We start from the raw sequence: 19746 nt of genomic DNA on the forward strand, positions 1-19746 counted from the left end.
TATTTATTGAAAATTGTTAAGATATATATATATATATATATATATATATATATATATATATATATATATATAATTTATATATGTATACCATGATCGTTTTCTTATATATAAAATTGGTTTAAAACATATAATATTGCAGTCGAATCATGAAGAATATGAAGTAGGGAAAGGCTATCACATTGGCTTCATACATTATTCCTTTATATCCCGTAAACCATATCTCCTCTGTAGCTCCTCCTCCATCGCCTGTAATTGTTCCCTGCTCTGTTCTTGCGTCATCTGTTCCATTAACTCGTGATTGTAAGTAGAATGCAACATAAGAGCTAATACACCGGCTCGTGTCGCCATATTTGATCGTATTTGCCTTTCTTGTTCTACGAGTTCATCAATCTTCAGCCATTGCCTCACCCTCTCCATATCGATCTCCGCACGTCGCAGTTTTTCCCACATGTAGTGCTTCACGCAATTCTTCTTAGGCGCGCGACAAAATTCGCCCGTGACGTTGAACACATTCGTAACTAACGGACAACCGCACACTTCACTGTCGCCAATCTTGGGATCTTTGCAGTGCTCCGGGCAGAGAACACGTAATCTTTTGCAATAGGTTCTGTTCACAGGATTATAAAAATCGCAGAACATCACTTGACCCTCAATGCGCGTCTTGAAAATTGAGCCGAAAGATGCTTGAGATTCGTACTGCAAGATTATATAAGAGCATTAATTTTTATTTCAAAAGGAATTAAAAATCATTTCAGAATAAATCACATGTGACTTATCAAAAAATAAATTGATAGATTAGATGTTTGTTTATATGACTATTTTAGTTTGTTTTATATAACTATTATATATAATGTGTTTTATATAATTATTATATATAACTTTTATATAACTTTAATCTATAATTTTCATTAAAAAGTTCTAAATTAAAGTGATAATTATGTGTAGATGTTTTCTGTAATATATATTATTATTTTATATATACCTTATTGAAACATTTTTCCATATGTTTAACGGCAGTTCTCGAATGGATTTCGTGACCGCACGTGATACAATACATGCTACTTTCCGTATCATCATTATCGTCCACCTCGGCTTGCGGATCGATGATCGCGTGTTTTGCACGTTCAACGATACGATCTAATTCAACGTGTCTTTTTTCCAGCTCTTGAAGTATTCTACGAACATCATGTTGCTGTTTCCTCACGGATTCCAGAGCGCGCCTATTATTTTGCTCCGCAATGCATGCAGTGAGGGACCATTCCTGTATCCGTTGCGGTAGCACCTGATAGATCCTGCTCGTCGCTAGTTTTAAGCCACAGTCGTCGGAGCAGTATTTGCTACCGGGCCGCGATTGCTTCGTACATGCAGGTCCATAGCAATGACGCGGCGGTTCCAGATATTCGTTTCTTTCATTACTCGAATCTCTCTTTCGCTTCTTAGTCAATTTTGTTCCCTTGTTAAAACTTTTGGAAGGTTTTAGTGGATCTCCCAGTACACGGCAAGTTCGTTGGATACATCTGACCTTTAATCGTACCGAAGGTCCATGTTTCTTCAAATGTCTATACACATGTAAAATTCAACAAAACATTCCATAAGTAAAATAGCATTGTGTAAATAATGTTTCACACTTATTTCTTTATTTTAGTTCACCTGCAGGCGTCACATTTCCCACAATTTTCCGTACGTAAACATCCCGTACATTCCCCACAACGCTTGGAAGATTTTTTCTCTATTCTAGGATCCCAAGGTGCATCATACTCGTATCGATGTCCTCCTTCCTTCTCCTTATACTTTTTATGTTTTCTGTCATCTTGCTCAATTTTACGTGGTTTGTATCGTGTTATCAAAGTTGAATCTTCTTCTCTACAACGCTGTGATAATTATATTAATTTTTTATTTATATTATTTTGACTGAAAATGTAAAAAAAATTTGCTTACAACACAGAAAAATTGTTTAATATGTTTTGCATCTTTTTCAGTTATGTTTATGCAATCACCATGGTACCATTCCTCGCATGCATCACATCCTCTGAAACAATTTAAAATGTAAATAAGAATCAAAAGTCTCTCATAAAGATGTGCAGAGAAATTTTAAATGACAATAATTTTAAATATCAACGTTTCAACAAGTTTACTTACATCATAAAACGGGAACTATCCGAGCTTCTACAAATACAATATGCTTGACCGTCTTGTTTCAATAACGTTGCGATCTTACTCTTTCTTTCCGGCAGCATAAACTGCTTGGCTATTTCTTCTTTCTGTAACATTAAAGAATAATATTAAAATTAATTATATATATATACATATATATATACACACGTAAAATATAATTTGTTTGTAATAAAGAGGTTATTTTCAAATGCACTCATATAAAATTTATATAAAATAAATGGGACAATTGCTATTTCTATAAATAATATTTTCGTAGTGCAATTTACAAAAATTAAATTTAATTTGCAATCACAATGTTTTAATACTCACTGATAAACTATTCTGCCTTTTATCAGCCATAATGAAGCATATGAACTAAAAGGTAAAACTACAAACAATTCGCCATGTTGAATAGAATACTGTCGGTAATATAACAGACACAATAAATATTACCTGATGTTGGAAATTATACTTACATATATATCTGATAATGATAATTATATCTGTATACATATAATATATATATATATATATATATATATATATATATATATATATATATATATAAATTACAAGCTATTGACAGTGTAGAAAAAAATATGGAAAAAATATATAGGAAAATATAATCAGATAAAAGGTAGCATAAACTAAAATTTTTATTTTCAGAATTTAAATTTGATAGATCAAACAATGCAAACTCAATCTTAAAAATTAGCAGAAAAGAAAAAATATAAGATGACACAATTAAACAGTCAATAATATGAGATTTTCAAATTGTTGATAAAAATGGATTTTTTTTCATTTGCATCTTATATTTATTATAAACTATACAACAAGTATATCACAGCAATATATTAAAGTACAATATGTTTGCGAAACAAGACTGTGTAAAATTTCGTTCTTATAACAACAGTCTCTCTTGCGAATCAAAAATAGTTCAAGAATCGCCATAACAAATTCACAAACTTTTATACATCTTAGATTTATTTACGCATTATTTAAAAAAATTCCCCTATGATCGACATTCGTTGCAGGAATGGTTGAGCTTGACAGGATAAGATCTGATAATTCTGTCTTGCTGTGACATTTGTCGGATAAAGATTTCCACGTCTGATGTTCTCCAGCATAATTTGAGGCTCGAATCTGGTTTTAACGGGACTCGGTGTTGCATTTTGTCGGGTAGCAGAACTTTGGACCGTGGCACTCGAGGAAGTCGAGTACTGTCCGTTAGATAATATTGGAGATTCAAAACTATCAGAACCGTCACTATCGTCGGCTTTGTAGATCGTCGATGAGGGTGCGAGAATCTGTGTTGGAAGCCGAACGGTCTGATTCGATTTCTTCACTTCCTCGACTGTCGCGTTTTCTTCGATAGAATCCCTCGGCGAGGAAGCGTTCGACAATGAAAAACTCTCATTGACAGCTCCTTCTTTCTTATTCACAGCATAGTGTCTAATTTCGGACAATTTGGATATCGTTATCGGCAGCACACCTGGATTTTTCGTCTTGGTAACATCCTTCTCGAAGCGAAGATCGTTTGGCGTGATGTTATCCTCTGGCATGTTCTGCGTCGGTAGAAATCTTTTGAGAACCGGCTTCTTGTCCGGAAAGATCTCTCGCACCGGCCGGCAGCAGTATAATGCTCCAGGATCGATTGGATGAGCCTCAGTGTTGAAGATATATCCGCCAGCATCCACGACGCACCGACCCCACTGAGTGTCGATTATCTCGCCCTCGGAGCCGCTGTTATGAATAAAGTTATCGGTGTCGAAGAGAAGGTACAGGTACTTGGTAGTCTCTGCGAGGAAAAAGGACTCCATCCTATCTGCTTTGCGATGATCTCGGACGTCGTTGATGGTCGCGTAGCCGCACGTGGTTTTGGCGCTGTGCTGCAAACTTCTCAGCATGTCCACTCCCACTTGGATCAGCCAGGGATCTCTGGTAGCTCTGTAAAGATACATAACGGATTCTATGAGCTCCGGTCGCAGGGGATAGCCCTCTCTATTGGTACCCGCCTCAGCCTGCGGTATATTGTAGAACTCAGGAGTGAATCCGAATTGTTTCCACACGCGATGATAATTATGCAAGGATTTCATCGCGTCTGCAATCTCGCCGAACAGACTCAACACGCCAGGCCAGTAAGCATCCAAGGATTGAAAAACTGGTAACGTCACTTGACCCTTAGTCATGGAAACCCATAGATGCCAATCTTCTCGACGAATATATTTTTCTATGGCCTTCTTGTGCTCCTGAAATATCGAAGCCAGTGAAGGATCTTGGAACAGTAATGTACCCTTGGCCAGATACTCAAAATAAGAGTCGATTCCTGCGCCTATACCAGAATCCTGAGCAGTCCAATGACCAGTGAGAACATCTATATGATTGCCGACTAAACCAATATTGGATTTATAATAATGTAACGCCTTTATAGCATTCATGGCTACTTCTTCGTACAGAGGATCTCCCGTTAGCCTGGAGAGGGTACCAAATTCCAATAGAAAAGTGCCAATGCCAGCGGTGCAAGTGATGCTGGTTTCGCCTTCCGGCACGCCGTATTTGAGATTAACCGTACCATATGGCATTCCTGTAGGTGTATCAAAGGCCGCAATCAGTCTTTTAGCCATATCCTCGGCGAGACGCAGTAACGGACCATTGCAGGGCCAACCTGGTTCCAGCTTGACACCTGCTCTACGCGACAACAGGTGTGCACTCAGCAGCCCACCGACCACCCGGATGTTCGTCTCGAACACGGACACGTTGATGTTGGCCTCGAAGTTCTCCCTCGCGCTGATTAACTCGGCAACGCGGCGAAATTCGGAAAGATTACCCATAACCGCGAGTGTGTCCAGGGCGTCGATCAGAGTCAAGGAAAAGCTGCCCCAGGTGTCGAAGCCATCGCAGCTCAACGAACGCAGCTCGTCGTAGGGATAGGCATGCGTCAGGTAGCCCGAGTAAGCGTAATCGAACATGGACCGAACCTCCTCGCGCAAAGCAATCAGATCCCTCTTGTTGTACTCCCGAAATCCGCTGACCAGAATCAAGAAACCCAGAATCGAGCCCGTTCTAAACAGGATCATCCTTTTATTTTATCGCTCGACTGCCTGGCTTTTTATCTTTTATCACCGACGTACATCGCCGCTTCTCTCCGATGACGATGAATCCCGCGGGATGATGCTCATGAGCCGCACGCGAATTGGCCACGTAGTCAAAACAACTTTATTATCCTCGGACATACGCAGCGTTTAACCTATATCGCGATTCATTCCATACGTGGAATTAAAGCACGCGCGCGCGCGATGCAAATTTAATTTCCCTATCATACCCGGCTCGATCACAGGAACAAGAAGAGAACGGTTAGGTGATTATCGGCCGCTGCATTTAAACCATTTAAAGAGATTCTGTCCCCGGGTAATCGCAATACATAACCCAACGTAACCTCAAGCGATCGAGGTGCAGGTGCAGTAGAATCATAAGAATCGAATCACAACAACATACAATGGATGTTGTTATGGATATGGAATTGAAAGCTTTATTACGAAATTGCGCTTCAGCAAAGAAACGTATATGTATGCATTTTCTAATGAAAATAGCATTTTGCACTTATTTATTACATGAAATATAAATATACCGAATGTATTTATATCTGTCTATGTAATGTATTGTTTCAGCGAATGAAAAGTCTAGTAATGAGGAAAAAGAGGATGAATACTTTCGGAGCATGTATCAGCAGTGGAAAGGTGTAAAGGCGCAAGACAATGATACTACGTACAAAGTTATACCAAAGTTCTATTTCAAGTTGCCCAAGGAGGATGAAATTTTACCACAAAAGTTACGCGAAGAGACACGTGCCTTATTCTTGCAAAGGCGCTCTCGGCAATTGCTCGATAATAATGAACTAAAAGCATTATGGGTTTTGTTGGACAAATATCATAGTCCACCGTTGTCAGGGGATGAACAGATGATTAATTATGAGGACTTTAAAAAAGTGGGTAAGCTGGCAGGAGCAAAATGTAGTTCGTATTTTACTGCAGTTGTTTTTGCTAAATTGCAACAGGGAGATCCACATGGTAGAATTAGTATTATGGCATTGTTCAACTATGTCATGAGAAAAGTCTGGTTACATCAAACAAGGATCGGTCTTTCTTTATATGATGTGACAGGGCAGGGATATCTCAGAGAGTCAGTAAGTTTTTACAATATATATATATATATATATGTTTTATTATGTTGTCTTCTATTATATTATATTTTTATTTGTGAGACTTTCTTAAATTTTGAATTTATTTATTCATACAGGATTTGGAAAACTATATTTTAGAATTGATACCCACGTTACCGCAACTCGAAGGTCTTGAAAAGTCCTTTCATTCTTTTTACGTATGCACAGCTGTGAGAAAATTTTTATTTTTTTTGGATCCTCTTCGAACTGGACGAGTCCGCATTCAAGATATTTTGGCGTGTAGTTTTCTAGACGATCTTTTAGAATTGAGAGATGAGGATCTGCCAAAAGATCTCCAGGAAGCAAATTGGTTCTCTGCACCTTCAGCACTCAAAGTATATGGACAGTATCTCAATCTTGATAGAGACCATAATGGAATGCTAAATAAAGAAGAACTTGCTGGGTAATAAGCTGAAAAATTGCAGTATAGTATAAGACTAGCATATATACAAAGCTAAATTAAAAATATAATTGTATTTATATAGATATGGTACTGGGACTTTAACTGGTGTCTTTCTTGAACGGATATTTCAAGAATGTCTCACTTATGAAGGAGAGATGGACTATAAAACATATTTAGATTTCGTTTTAGCATTAGAGAATAGACATGAACCTCAGAGTCTTCATTATCTGTTTCGCATTCTCGATATCAACAATCGTGGTTATCTAGATACATTTTGTCTTAACTATTTTTTTAGAGTATGTATAATATATTTTTTGTTAAAATTATATTTTCCGACAAGTTTTGATAGTTTTTAAAAGAGATATCATTTTATAGGCTATACAAGAACAGATGACAATGCATGGTCAAGAACCTGTTAGTTTTGATGACGTTAAAGATGAGATATTTGACATGGTCAAGCCAGCAGATCCATGTAAAATTACGTTGCAGGATTTACTATCTTGGTATGAAATATTGTAATATAATATATGATATAGAAAATATATTTCATCAATATATTATTAACTAAATTATAAAATATTATGATTGCAAGTGGGCAAGGTGATACGATGGTCAGTATTTTAATCGAATTCCATGGTTTTTGGGCATATGAAAATCGTGAGGCCATGGCAGCTGATACCGGGGATGAATCATCGCATGTATGACGAAAAAAGAACACTATCCCAAAATATGATATAAATATTCCACGGGGATAATAGATAACTTTATGTATTGACATACTGTATGTATGTAATTAAAACTATATTTGTTATAATTTATTTTATAATCAATAAAATTTTTCTATTTTATAATTTATAATTTGAAAAATTCAGAAAAATGACCAAGATAATTCAACTGTTATGTGACGATTGTGTACCTCTTAGTTTATTTTTTAATCCAACATATTTATTTTTATATTAAATGTTTGTTTTCGGACATTAAATGCAAATTTAAGCGCGTAAAAAAATTTGAATTTTTAAATTTATAATTTATATATAGCTATGTGTAAACATTGGTTCTTCACGGACCAATCAAATAGCGCCATTTCAAATCATTCGTTAAAGCGAATGTGGGGTCGTTTCAGTATCGTATTAAAAAAGTACTATTAAGTGTGGACAAAATGTTTCCTCCAAAAATCAGATTTTAATAAAAGAGTTAAGTTAAAACACACATTTCGTTATCAATTGCAGGTATTTTTATAAAAAAAACTGCATATATCTTTATCCTGAATTTCTTTTTAATTTATTTTACAGATAAAGTAAAAAATAGCGAGTTTTAATCGTTTGCTTAAGGGTGAAGAGAATCTCTAGTTACGTGTCTGAACCTGCAGCTTTTCGCTTTTCCTTGGCGTCCCTACATCCTATCTCAGCCTCGTCGTCAGGCTTGGTCAGTCCTGGTATGAAAGTGCGCGTTTGTTCATCGCAATTTTTGTTATCGAGTTAAAACGCGTAGTTTGATATTTTTTTCTGAGACAAGAATTCTTCGCGATATTAAGTTTACTCTTCCCCATATGCATTTTCTTTTTTCTTCTCATCACTTCAATTCAAAGCGTGAGTATATGCATGTATATCATTCATTTCGTCTGAAAATACGAATACGAGTAAATGAAAAAGTGTAATTGCATGATATAAAATTGATTAAAAGCGCGAATAGACTTATTTGCACGGATTACGAAGAAAAAAAAAAGAATTGTGCAGTTTCGCGTAATGAAAAGTCATTTGGTGTATATTTTTCACGATGTGTATATTATATATATCTATTTGATATATCAATCGCGAGGATAGAAGTTCATTCTCCATCCGTTTTCTCTCTCTCTCTCTTTCTCTCTTATCCCCCCTACCCCCCGTTGAGCAGTATGGCGCCCGTGTTTAAACTCAACGGTCAAAAATATAGTCCTTTTGTGCGTTGCAGAATAAAGGCCGCACCTTAATCAGTCGGTGTCATTTTAAGGACTGATATCATTCATACAATACGACAATACATATTTGAAAGTAAAAATATTCGAAGGAATTCAGGTGAAAGTAAGCATCGTTTCTCGAACAATGGAACCCTTCGTCCAAGTAAGAATCTTTGTTTTCTCTGATCAGTTAAGTATTATATGAAATACATGTTATATCACGACATAGTTATAATACATCGGTTATATTTATAAATGGATTTATATTCAATCAATTTCTAGATTGCATTTTTTTATATTACTATTTATTCATTCCTTGGTCCAAAGTTTTTTTTTTTTTTTTAATAATTTTTTTAAGGAAGAAGATATATTAGATTGCGTGGTAATACATAGTAATTATTATTATTATTGTAATTATTATTATTATTATTATTATTATTATTATTATTTATTTGTATCTAAATGCCATTTTATATTTGTAACATTATTAAATCATTAAATATGTGAAAAGAGTATTATGACATGTACAAGAATATATTATAAATTATTTTTATTGCATACTCTGATTATATATACATATGTTTATAGCGTATGTTAGAACGTGCTAAAGCACGGAGAGAGAAGTTGGATGAACAATTAGTTAACGCAGGACATGATGTTAAAAGAAGGAGTCCTTTGAAAGGAAATGTTCAGCTGAAACAAATAACAGGTAATGTATATTTTTAAATTTTTATTAGATTTCTTATATGTAATTTAAATAGTTAATAATAGTTAATAATAGCTTTTAAAATATAGCTTGTAAAATAAATTACAAACTAAAATTTATAGTAATTAGTTTTTTATATTGAGATTATTACATAATTTTGTTTATTTAGCAGTGAAAGCAACAAATGCGGCAAATGAAAATTCATTTAAATCACCAAAAGTAATTGCAACCGAATCTCCTAATACATTGTTTTTGTCTGAAAATATATCTAAGAGTAATGAACAAGACAATAAAGAAAATGATGAATTTGTAACTTCTAATGTGCGTTCTAAATTGCAGAGACTTGGAAAACTATATTCTGGTAAATAGTAATTAAATAATAATAGTAATTATAACATTTTATTACATGTATATATAAAATTAATATAATTTGCTTTTTCAGAAGATAATAATCTTGGGTCTCCTATACATAGAACTGAAGAAAAATTTAGTGCAGAAGAAAATGATACTGAACAGAAACCGATTAAAAGAGGTGCTAGACTTGATAGATTAGCAGCTTTAGCTTCAACAATCAACAATTGGGAAGATGATTTATCACATCCAACATTAAATAATTCAAAGGTATAATATTCATATTAAAAAGAGAATTTGTGTTAATGTCAGTTATTTAGCAAAAAGGGAGGGTGAAGAATTAGAAATTGTGGAAATGAAAAGAAGGAAAAAATGAAATAATATACAGAATATAAAAATAAAAAATAATTAAATTTGTACAAAATTGTATTGCACACAATTATGTATTAATATTTTATAGATTAAACCAGTAAATAAAGCAGAAAGAATACAAGCCAAGTTTAACGAACAAGTTAAAAGCACAGAACCACAACCAAGCACGAGTAAAAGTTGCAAATTGATTGCTGTCAGTAATGAGACAAAAAGCAAAAATACAAGTCCAGTTAAACAGTTAAAATTGGATAAAACTGTATTAGAAAATTTGGTAAAAAAATTATTTATTTTATTTAATTTTATTTTTAAAGCATGAGAGAGACTAAAGCTTTGTAAATTTCTTTGCAATTGTTTATGCTATATAAATTTGTTTACATTTTTTATATTGCACTTTTTGTGCTGTTATATTTCTCATAAAAAAAAGAATGAGCAATTAAATGATTATATTTGGATAGCTATAAACACATTTACAGGAGGCTCAAGGCTTTAGTCGTACGGAAAGCAATTCTCGCCTTGTGTATGACTATAAGCATTGTTCTCAGGAATCAACAAAAGCGACAAGTCATTTATCACCTAAGAGACTCACGAATAATGATAAGGTGGAAAAGAAACAAATTTCGCTTGAGAAATTTGATGGTTCCCCAAGAAGCAAGAAAGCTGAGGATGGTATTGGTAATTCGGTTTCTAATACTCCCGAAAATATTGTAAAAGGCACAAATACCACTAGCAGTTCTCGATTACCATCTAGAACTGGATTTAACGGTTCGCCAAAAACTTTGATCCAACCATCAGGTTCAGTATTAAGCAAAGCATCAATGTTTGAGGCTAAAAACATGGATACAAAGGCAAAAGATCCTGCTCAAATGTCGGTCGCTGAGAGAACGGCATTTTTTGAGCGAAACAAAGGAGAGGCGCCATTAATACCAAAAGCACCGCTTACGATGTCGATACCGCCTAAAAAATTACAAGAGAATAATAAACTTAATACGCAATCAGGATCTAATGTAAGTAATTCGGATGTGAATAATCGAAATGTTGATGCTCCAAACAAAAGCTGCTCGGTTTTTGAACAACGCGCAGTGTTTGAACAAGGCAACAATAAAAACAAAGTAGAAGATATGGAAAATCATATCTTAGCTACTAATACCGAAAGACAGCGTGAGTTAAATATGCTGCGTTCGCGTTTTAATAATAATAAGGAGATTGCTCGTGCTGCTGCTAAATCCTGTGTTCGAACGAGCGAAAGTAGCGAAGGAGGTGGCAAATCATCCTCACCGAAAAGTTCGCCCATTTGTCCAGTGAAACCGACTCCTGCTCCGGTAAAATTAAATTTTATGACTTGTAAAGTAAGAAAATAACATGAATATGTCTGTATATCATTATTTACAAATTGCATATTTTATTTTTTTAATGTAGGATCATGTCACCCCACCTCCACCACCGCCACCACCACAGCCTGAGATCGTGTCATATCAGAGTAAATCTCCGATAAAAAGACAAGGTATTTAAATAGATTATTTCTTTTTTCAATGTTTCGTATTATTTTTCTTGTATATATGAAATGTAATATTGATTTTTTTTCTTTTTAACATATTTTCTAGTTGTTGGAAGTCCACCTAAGGTTCAACATTTGAATAGAGTATTCCGTGATCCCGATGTTAAACGTATCCGTGTGTGTATTCCAAAACCAGGATCCCTTTACCCTAATTTATCTGAGATCGAAGCTACAGAAAGCGGAAGTAGTTCAGAATATACAGTTGATAGTACCGAGCCTGTGACAGCTACTCTTGATGAGGAAACTGAAACTGAAACTGAAAGCGAAACGGTGACCGAAGCCGATTATTACATTCAGGTAAAATAAAAAATTAAAATGATTGAGTATATGTTAAGAAATATATTATATATATATATATATATATATATGTGTATATATGTGTGTGCGTGTGCGTGTGCGTGTGTGTGTGTGTGTGTGTGTGTGTGTGTGAGTGTGTGTGTGTGTGTGTGTGTATGTATTAATATTATAATTATTTATAATTATACATTCTTGGATCTTTTGCAGAATGATGAAACTGATCACGAGACCTCTGAAAGTGATCGAGAAAGCACACAGACTTCATCTATCGGGCGTACCAGTTTAGGACGTACTATTTTGAATGCGTTCGATGAACGTTCATTGTTCCATAAAAAGGTATATGAATCATTCAATATTATATCTTAGATTATATATTTTTAAATTATTAAATACATTTTTTAACAATATTGCAGAGATCTATGGAATCAGATCCAGATAGCACTACATCTGATATTTCAGCATTGGATGAAATGGATCAATATTTGGACGAATGTTTTGAAATGGAAGATAATAATGTGAAAGAGGAAGGTCCAACACCAGCAAAAGTAAATAAAGGACGGAAGAGTCTGCTGACACCGTGTAATAGTTTCAAGTATAGTCAATTACATATTTTATATTTTACTAAAATAAAAATTTTTTGTTTGTATCTTTTTTAAGAGACGATTTTTAATTTCACAGATATCGTTCACCTTTAAAAGATGCAGACAAATTAGAAAATAGTGGTGGCAAATGTATACCATTAGTACGCACTGTTAGTGCATACAGACGAGAGCAGTTTCAGGTAAGTTTGATATTTTAATGTAATTTTAATGTATAGTAGCTATAAATGAACATATTTAAACTGTTTTTATAATTTCAGTTAGCTAAGGCTTATTCATCCACAAGACCAGAAGAAGCGGGATCAGATCCATATGATACAGAGAAATGTGAAGACGAATCGGTATTAGTGGATAATAAAGTGAAAAAATTATTGGACGAAGTTGTTACACAAAACAAAAAAATAGAAGAAGCTAGCAAAGCATTAAATTTATGCAAAGCTAGTATAGAATTTAATGGCTCTAGTGAGCATGTCGGAGGCGAATGGGCTCTTCTTGTTGCTAGTAAGTTTTTATTTTTATAACAAAGTTTTGTATTTATTAGATATTAATTTGAAGAGCTAATATGCAAGACTATTAAATAAATATTTTAATTATAAAGATAAAAACAATATATTTTTTTTTTACACAGCTCGTAAACGACAAGCTGCGCTGAATGAAGTGCAAAGACTCAAACGGGAAGGCACGCTAAGGCCAGTCAAAGCAGGCTCACCAGATATGGGAAGTGGAGCTTTATCTATCTCAGCGATTACATTATCTCTGAAACCAGAATATATTCGACATATGGGTTTTGGTAAATATAAAGTGATTTATAGTTTTGTTACTTTTGTATAAAAAAACATTAAAATAATGTGTAAATTATTGTAGATAAATATCTTCACTGTGTTTGCTTGATGTATCACTTGGGCGAAATTATTGCCACTCAAGCAGCTACTGCTGAACCAGGCGACTCATGCATTCGATTCACTTCGATGCTGAAGTTCGAAAATTTACATAGTGACTTTGAAATTGATATTGAAGTATATTCCTTGCAGACGCAACCAAAATTTTTGCCACATGAAAAGAAATATCATATCAATCATCATAATATAAAAGTAAAGTTTTTGTATATATTTCTTAAAATTGTAATAAAATGTGTGATATGATTAAATTTAATGAATCTGTTGAATCTATTTACAGGCGATGAATAAGACGCCAAAGAAAAAAAATCAATTTGTAATACCAGATATACAGAGTCCAGCTGGACCGCATGTAATCAGATCACCTGCTTTTGAATTGTCTGGGACTGCGACTATTACGATCAATGATATAAATTCCGAACAATTCGCTCTGTATGGGGTATGTAAATTTTAATATGAAGAAAATGCATAACGTAACTTAACATGCGTAGAACTACCGAATACGAATGCATTCTTTTATTTAGATTTCGTCGCATTCTCCTCTGGAAGGACTCTTACGAATGCGTGTATCACGCAAACTTTCAGTATCAATAGAGCATCGTGGATTTTTGACACTATTTGAAGATGTCTCGAACTTGGGTGCATGGTGTCGAAGATGGTGCTGGCTCAAAGATGCTAGACTTTATTTTTGGGTACATCCTGAGGACGAACACAAGAAAAATCCGATAGGATATCTAAATTTGGAAGGTAATTCTATTTAAACATTTAGTTGTCACAATCTTTTCGTGTGCCTGATTTTTGACTTAATTTTTGAATTTATATTTACAATATATTACATACGTTAGGTGTACTTACGAAGAATGTACAATTCGTAAATCGAGAGAAATGCGCTCGTCCTTTCACATTTGTACTCGAGACATCCAGACCAGCGCAACCTGGAGATCATGATAGTCTCGTTATGAAGACGAATGGAATTGAAACCACAATAGAGTATGTATCGTTGCTTTATGGTTTTCATCATTAACATAAAGTAGACTTATCTTAATACTATTTATGTATTATTTGTAGACACTTTTTATTAGCTGACACAAAAGAAGAAGGATTACAATGGATGTCGAAATTGAACAAAACTCTAAATTTAATTAGAGCTTGGGGACTTAGAAATTCTGTTTAAACTTGTCAATTTTAAGCAACGTATTCAGGTACGTTTAAATGGATTTTTGTGGTAAGAGACAAGCAATGATATATGATATATTATTTTTCGGAATATAAGATAAAATGCTTTGTTTATATATGTCATACTCAGTAAAAGAAAATTTGACTCGTCAAGTTTAAACACATTGTATTTGCATTTATCAAATTTAAATGGTACAAATGTTTAAATATAAATGATGCAAGTATTAAGGTATGGAACATAGACTAACTTTAGATCAAGCTTGAATTTTCATTAGCAATATGTTTTATGTATTTGTTACAAATAATGAATTATTTTAATATAATTGTTGAATTGATTCATTAATCGATTCATTAATTGATTTTTTAAATAATTGATTAATTAGATGATTTTTTATCTTATACATATATAAACATAATCTATAAAACAAAAACATTTAATTAAATATATACTTAGTAATCATTTTTTGATAATCAAAATTTATGAAAATATATATATATATATATATATATATATACATATAGAATTACGAAATTTACCCGCTAAATTCTTTTATTGATATACTTAATACATACACTGATGTATGTATTAAATATTCTATATATATATATATATATATATATATATATATATATATATATATATATGTATATATATTTGTTATTGTTTTGAATTGCATTTCTACGTTTTATAATTATTAAAAAGATTAAAGATTAAAAATTAATAGCATTTGCATTAAAGAAAGGATTTTGGTATTATTGTAATTGTATTATGATCTTTTTATAGGATTATATATACTATAAAAGATTAAAGAGATTGTAAATAGATTAATCATAAGATCTTAGTTTTTATTAATGTATATAGTAATATTTTTACGTGTAAAAAAAACGATTTTATACATAAAAATCAATCATATATACAATTTGATTTATAATTATTATTATAATTAATATTTTTTGTAATATAAGGATCGTCAAGTATATACTTTTTTATATTTAATTAAATGTAACTCTATTCTCTATGTAAAACAATTTTTATTTTTTTTTTAAGTTTATGTATGGCTTTAAAAAATATTTTGTACCCATTTATATATAATAATAATTAACAAGCAAACGAAATATAAAAAGATATTTAATGTTATTGATTTATGGAAAGTAGGACATTTGTCAACAATCATAGAGATTTCAGTATAAAGATTTATTTGCATCAATTGCATTTTTTAAGTTTATACAATAACTATATGTATAAAAAAAAAATTAAGTAAGAAAAAAAAAAAGGTATTGCGGTGGTAGGTATACGCGGCTCAAATGAGTGATATACCTCCATCGTAAAAAGAATATAATCGCAAACAACAGAACATCTCTCGTTCAAAATGTTCGCTGGCAGTTCAAAAAAAAAACCGATAAAGTAATACATACTGCCGGCTTTGAAGCACGCGAGTTCATCCTCGAGATATGCAAATATACATAGGTACAGCTCGTTATCCCGCATCTTTCGCAATATACGAGTGTTTTTTATGCGAATGCATTGAGAAGAAAGAGCATAAGATAATTTTGCATTGACTATTCGCAGATGCATCATTTCTATTCGATGAATTATTTATATAACAAGCATAGTAATAGCAAATTCTCCCGTATATAATTGTATGATTACTATCGACATTTTAAATAACATTGTATCATGCGTATTTGACAATGCAAGATATCGCGATCAATTTCGCGGGATTCGCGAGAACGAGTCATCCGAAAAAATTGATTGCGCTAAGGATCGATCATTTTCTTGACGCTTTCTTTGCATCTGTTTGTACAACAATGACTCGCGTGTTTCATATAATAAAATATTCTAATGCGCGTATATAATTACACGAATGTGTCGACAACCGGAGAATCCAAAATGAGATGTAACTTCAGCTGTCGAATCTGTTTATTTTGCGACGAGGTTGATAGTAGGATGAAATCCGGTCTCATCCGCGGTGTAATCGACCCTATAATCGGAAAGAATGCGAAAGATTAACTTTATATAATATTACAACAAATATTTGAAAAGTATTTAGATGACATAATTTTTTAGATTTTTGTATTCTAATGACTTATGATCCTTTCAATGACTTTTAAACTAGGCTAATGCCTTGTATAAAAGATGCACTTTGTTATATATATATATAATGATTTGTTCATCATAATGATTTTCCATACCTGTACGTGTGTCCATCCGGCGCGATAAAACTGAAGCTACCAACAACGCTAAGTGCCTCGTTTTCGGTGCCCTCATTCTTCAGTTCAGCCGTTTCTTCTCTCTTCTGGCCATCACTCTGCTCATAACTGAAGCGATATCCACCTACTCCTATATTGTTCACCTCTTCTTGTTTCACGATCGTGATATCATTTGGATTTTGCGGCGCCGCAAGAATGCCAGCTATAAGCGCCGAAATGATGAGGACCTGCGTTACAAGAAAGATCAAGATCATTTTGTTGAAGCAAAAAAGGAGCAAGAAAATAATTTTTTTCTATCATTAATTTGTATCGAGATAAGATGTATTTTTTTATTATTATTATACTTTTACTTTATTACGATACTTATTTATATATATTTATTATTTCAAGGATGAAACATTTTTCTCGAATGTATGTCATTATGTAAAGGCGCAATAGGCGTTATGTCGAAAATTCGGCTGTTTCTCGGAATTTGACCTTTCGATGCCAGTATTAGATTATTGCCTTACGAAATTAAGTCAAAATATCGTAATTGTTTTCATAGGAGACGAAGTGGCAGGCTATACCTTCGGAGATATAAATATATATATATATATATATATATATATATATATATACATATATATATATACATAAACAGGATGTCTCAGAGCTTAAGCTTGATCATTTTTGTCAATTTAAAGAAACCAATTTATTAATTAAATTATCAAGTAGTTACTTGATAGTAATTTTTGAATTACAAATGATGATATATATATAAAATAAAGATGTTGCGCATTTTTTGAAACAAAAATAAGCAATTAATTCCTATTAAATGTTTAAATTCAAATTTGGACCTTACTATTTGAAATTTTTTAATTCAAGATTGGATTATTTAAAAATTAATTTTGATTATCACTTGTATGAAGCTTTCCTCAAAATTTTTTCCCAGGAAAAATATACAAGATTGCATGATTATTGGGTACCCTGTAGACATCCTGTAGACGTCTCGTGATCGTATGTGTCACGCGCTCAGAAGTGTGCGTAATCACACGCGCGCACAAATGTCACAAAAATCCTCTTCACTTTCACTATTGCGCAAAAATTGGGAGGCTGCGCCTCTCGGGGACCCGGTGCCGAAACCGGCGTAACCCTCGGTTCGATCCGCCCATCCCCTCGCATCTTCTCAGCTAAAGAAATCTCGATCGCGCCGCCGACAAATTATATCGATGTATTTTGATCTTTTTGAAATTCACCCACCGTCTTCATCGCGCTTAGGTTCCTTCGTGGTTCCTTCGAACGATTTTAAAACGACGGCAGCCCTTTGTCCTTTTAAACGACCGATACGTAGATTACCAGGGAATCCTAGTGCGCATCCGTCTTTATATAGGCGGAAAATCGCAATGTACCGATGTATGTACCCCCCACCTGTGCATGTAGCAGCTTTGACAGAGATTCGCGGATGAGTCTCTCCCGCAGTCGCATCCCGGTCAGGTTGCATCTGCGATACGACCAATGATGCGGCTACTATCAGACGTTGCAGACCACCTTGCATTCTGTATGGTGCCGCAATGATTTACATTACATTGCTAAACTACATTGCTGAGTGACTCTAAAGAGAGAGAAAAGAAAAAAAGCTTTAAAACGCCAAAAAAATGCATACTGTCTTCATGTATATTTATTCATTAAAGAAAATATCATTATTATAATGTTATTACAATATTATATTATGATACTTGATATTATATAACGTTATCCTAAAGTTTAGAATAATATTTAAAAAAATGTAATAATATTTCTAAAATATTTTTATATGTACATTATCAATTATTATTTTTTCAATATTTATCAAATAATGTTGCAATAGTCTTGCTTATATTGGACATTTATTTGTATAGAAGAATTATAGAAGGTTTTGATAAAAATTAGTTGATATTTTTATGGAAGAAAAATAATGGCAAACAAGCTTCTCTTCATTATTTACACATAATCATTATCAAGAATTTCCTATATGATGACATATCTCGTAGATGTAGATGAATAAAAAATAAAATAAAATAAGTGCAATTTAAAATTACACAAATTATATAAGCTGTTAGTTTTCCACGCACGCAAATAAAAATGTTATTACGCTAAGTGTGCTTACGCGAGGTCGACAAAGACGTAATTCAAGATGCTCCTACCTCGCATTTTCTAGGATTATTGATACTCAGCTATTTATCTTCCCGAAGAATTATCACGCTAAAATAATAATTAGCATTTGATTGACATTATGGCTGTGCGCATTTATGCAATGCGTAAATGTTTAACGTATAAAATTGTTTTTAAATTAGATATCACAACGTTAACGGCATGAATATATTTTTCGATAATGTATTAATGCATTTAGTTGTTACGCAACATTTATTATGAAACGAACATGTTTATTGTATACATTAATTCATCTGTTCATTCAGGTGCAAATCATTCTTGATATGATGCTTTGAAACATTTTCCACGGAAGGAATCACTGTCAAGGATAACTCGTCAACAAAGACGATTGTTCTCGTTCTCTCATATTACAATGCGGCGACTTTGATCGCTGCATCTAATCTTTATCTGTCTTTTACATCAACACGATATAATTTTATAAACCTCGTTATCATTCTTTCTTTTTAAGATAAAATTAAATATAAGATACTCGATGGATTTTTATATTGTACGATTTTGAGATGCAACCGCAGATTTTCAGTTCTTGTTCTTTTTTTCAGATTTGACACAACTCGAACAAGGCCACGGTCGTGCAAGGTGCAGGAGATGCGTTCTCTTAGACCCAGGACCCGATCAAAAAATGTGAAAGCCAAAAATTCTCGTGATCCCAGCGAATTTCGGTAACGAATGGCGGCGATTTCA

At 33.2% G+C, this 19746-nt stretch overlaps 5 protein-coding genes across 9 annotated transcripts; 2 read left to right on the forward strand and 3 right to left on the reverse strand.

The window, feature by feature from the left end:
• Positions 1 to 83: 83 nt before the first annotated feature.
• LOC126855666 (CXXC-type zinc finger protein 1-like) lies at positions 84 to 2567 on the reverse strand. The gene is made up of 6 exons (XM_050603521.1): positions 2485 to 2567; positions 2140 to 2261; positions 1939 to 2029; positions 1651 to 1871; positions 983 to 1559; positions 84 to 696 (listed from the first exon to the last, which is right to left on the reverse strand). Exons 1-6 carry the CDS (start codon positions 2512 to 2514, stop codon positions 193 to 195), a joined length of 1545 nt encoding a protein of 514 aa, XP_050459478.1. The 5' UTR covers positions 2515 to 2567; the 3' UTR covers positions 84 to 192.
• A 225-nt stretch (positions 2568 to 2792) lies between these two features.
• On the reverse strand, positions 2793 to 5589 carry LOC126855660 (ER degradation-enhancing alpha-mannosidase-like protein 2). 2 transcript variants are annotated; one of them, XM_050603507.1, is made up of 2 exons: positions 5286 to 5589; positions 2793 to 5217 (listed from the first exon to the last, which is right to left on the reverse strand). In XM_050603507.1, the coding sequence occupies exon 2, from the start codon at positions 5121 to 5123 to the stop codon at positions 3153 to 3155; it is 1971 nt and encodes a 656-aa protein (XP_050459464.1). In that variant the 5' UTR covers positions 5124 to 5217; positions 5286 to 5589; the 3' UTR covers positions 2793 to 3152. The 2 variants fall into 2 exon arrangements, with proteins under 2 accessions (XP_050459464.1, XP_050459463.1); XM_050603506.1 differs by having other exon boundaries at positions 2793 to 5589.
• On the forward strand, positions 5586 to 7940 carry LOC126855669 (serine/threonine-protein phosphatase 2A regulatory subunit B'' subunit gamma-like). Its single transcript, XM_050603527.1, has 6 exons — positions 5586 to 5720; positions 5823 to 6337; positions 6451 to 6776; positions 6859 to 7072; positions 7152 to 7279; positions 7369 to 7940. Exons 1-6 carry the CDS (start codon positions 5651 to 5653, stop codon positions 7478 to 7480), a joined length of 1365 nt encoding a protein of 454 aa, XP_050459484.1. The 5' UTR covers positions 5586 to 5650; the 3' UTR covers positions 7481 to 7940.
• A 199-nt stretch (positions 7941 to 8139) lies between these two features.
• On the forward strand, positions 8140 to 19736 carry LOC126855649 (anillin). Of its 4 annotated transcripts, XM_050603468.1 has the most exons (20): positions 8140 to 8365; positions 8727 to 8875; positions 9301 to 9421; positions 9588 to 9779; positions 9861 to 10039; positions 10230 to 10412; positions 10615 to 11460; positions 11558 to 11642; positions 11743 to 11993; positions 12201 to 12329; positions 12407 to 12585; positions 12672 to 12774; positions 12853 to 13093; positions 13221 to 13382; positions 13457 to 13683; positions 13769 to 13927; positions 14013 to 14235; positions 14334 to 14478; positions 14557 to 14690; positions 19605 to 19736. In XM_050603468.1, the coding sequence occupies exons 2-19, from the start codon at positions 8858 to 8860 to the stop codon at positions 14660 to 14662; spliced, it is 3549 nt and encodes a 1182-aa protein (XP_050459425.1). In that variant the 5' UTR covers positions 8140 to 8365; positions 8727 to 8857; the 3' UTR covers positions 14663 to 14690; positions 19605 to 19736. The 4 variants fall into 4 exon arrangements, with proteins under 4 accessions (XP_050459425.1, XP_050459424.1, XP_050459427.1 ...); XM_050603467.1 differs by lacking the exon at positions 19605 to 19736 and having other exon boundaries at positions 8141 to 8365; positions 14557 to 15137; XM_050603470.1 differs by lacking the exon at positions 19605 to 19736 and having other exon boundaries at positions 8141 to 8365; positions 10684 to 11460; positions 14557 to 15136.
• LOC126855689 (endocuticle structural protein SgAbd-6-like) lies at positions 15845 to 18269 on the reverse strand. The gene is made up of 3 exons (XM_050603558.1): positions 18115 to 18269; positions 16858 to 17102; positions 15845 to 16646 (listed from the first exon to the last, which is right to left on the reverse strand). The coding sequence occupies exons 1-3, from the start codon at positions 18121 to 18123 to the stop codon at positions 16586 to 16588; spliced, it is 315 nt and encodes a 104-aa protein (XP_050459515.1). The 5' UTR covers positions 18124 to 18269; the 3' UTR covers positions 15845 to 16585.
• Positions 19737 to 19746: the final 10 nt, after the last annotated feature.

Source organism: Cataglyphis hispanica, chromosome 16 (genome assembly GCF_021464435.1).
Source record: "Cataglyphis hispanica isolate Lineage 1 chromosome 16, ULB_Chis1_1.0, whole genome shotgun sequence".
Classification (NCBI taxonomy): domain Eukaryota; kingdom Metazoa; phylum Arthropoda; class Insecta; order Hymenoptera; family Formicidae; genus Cataglyphis; species Cataglyphis hispanica.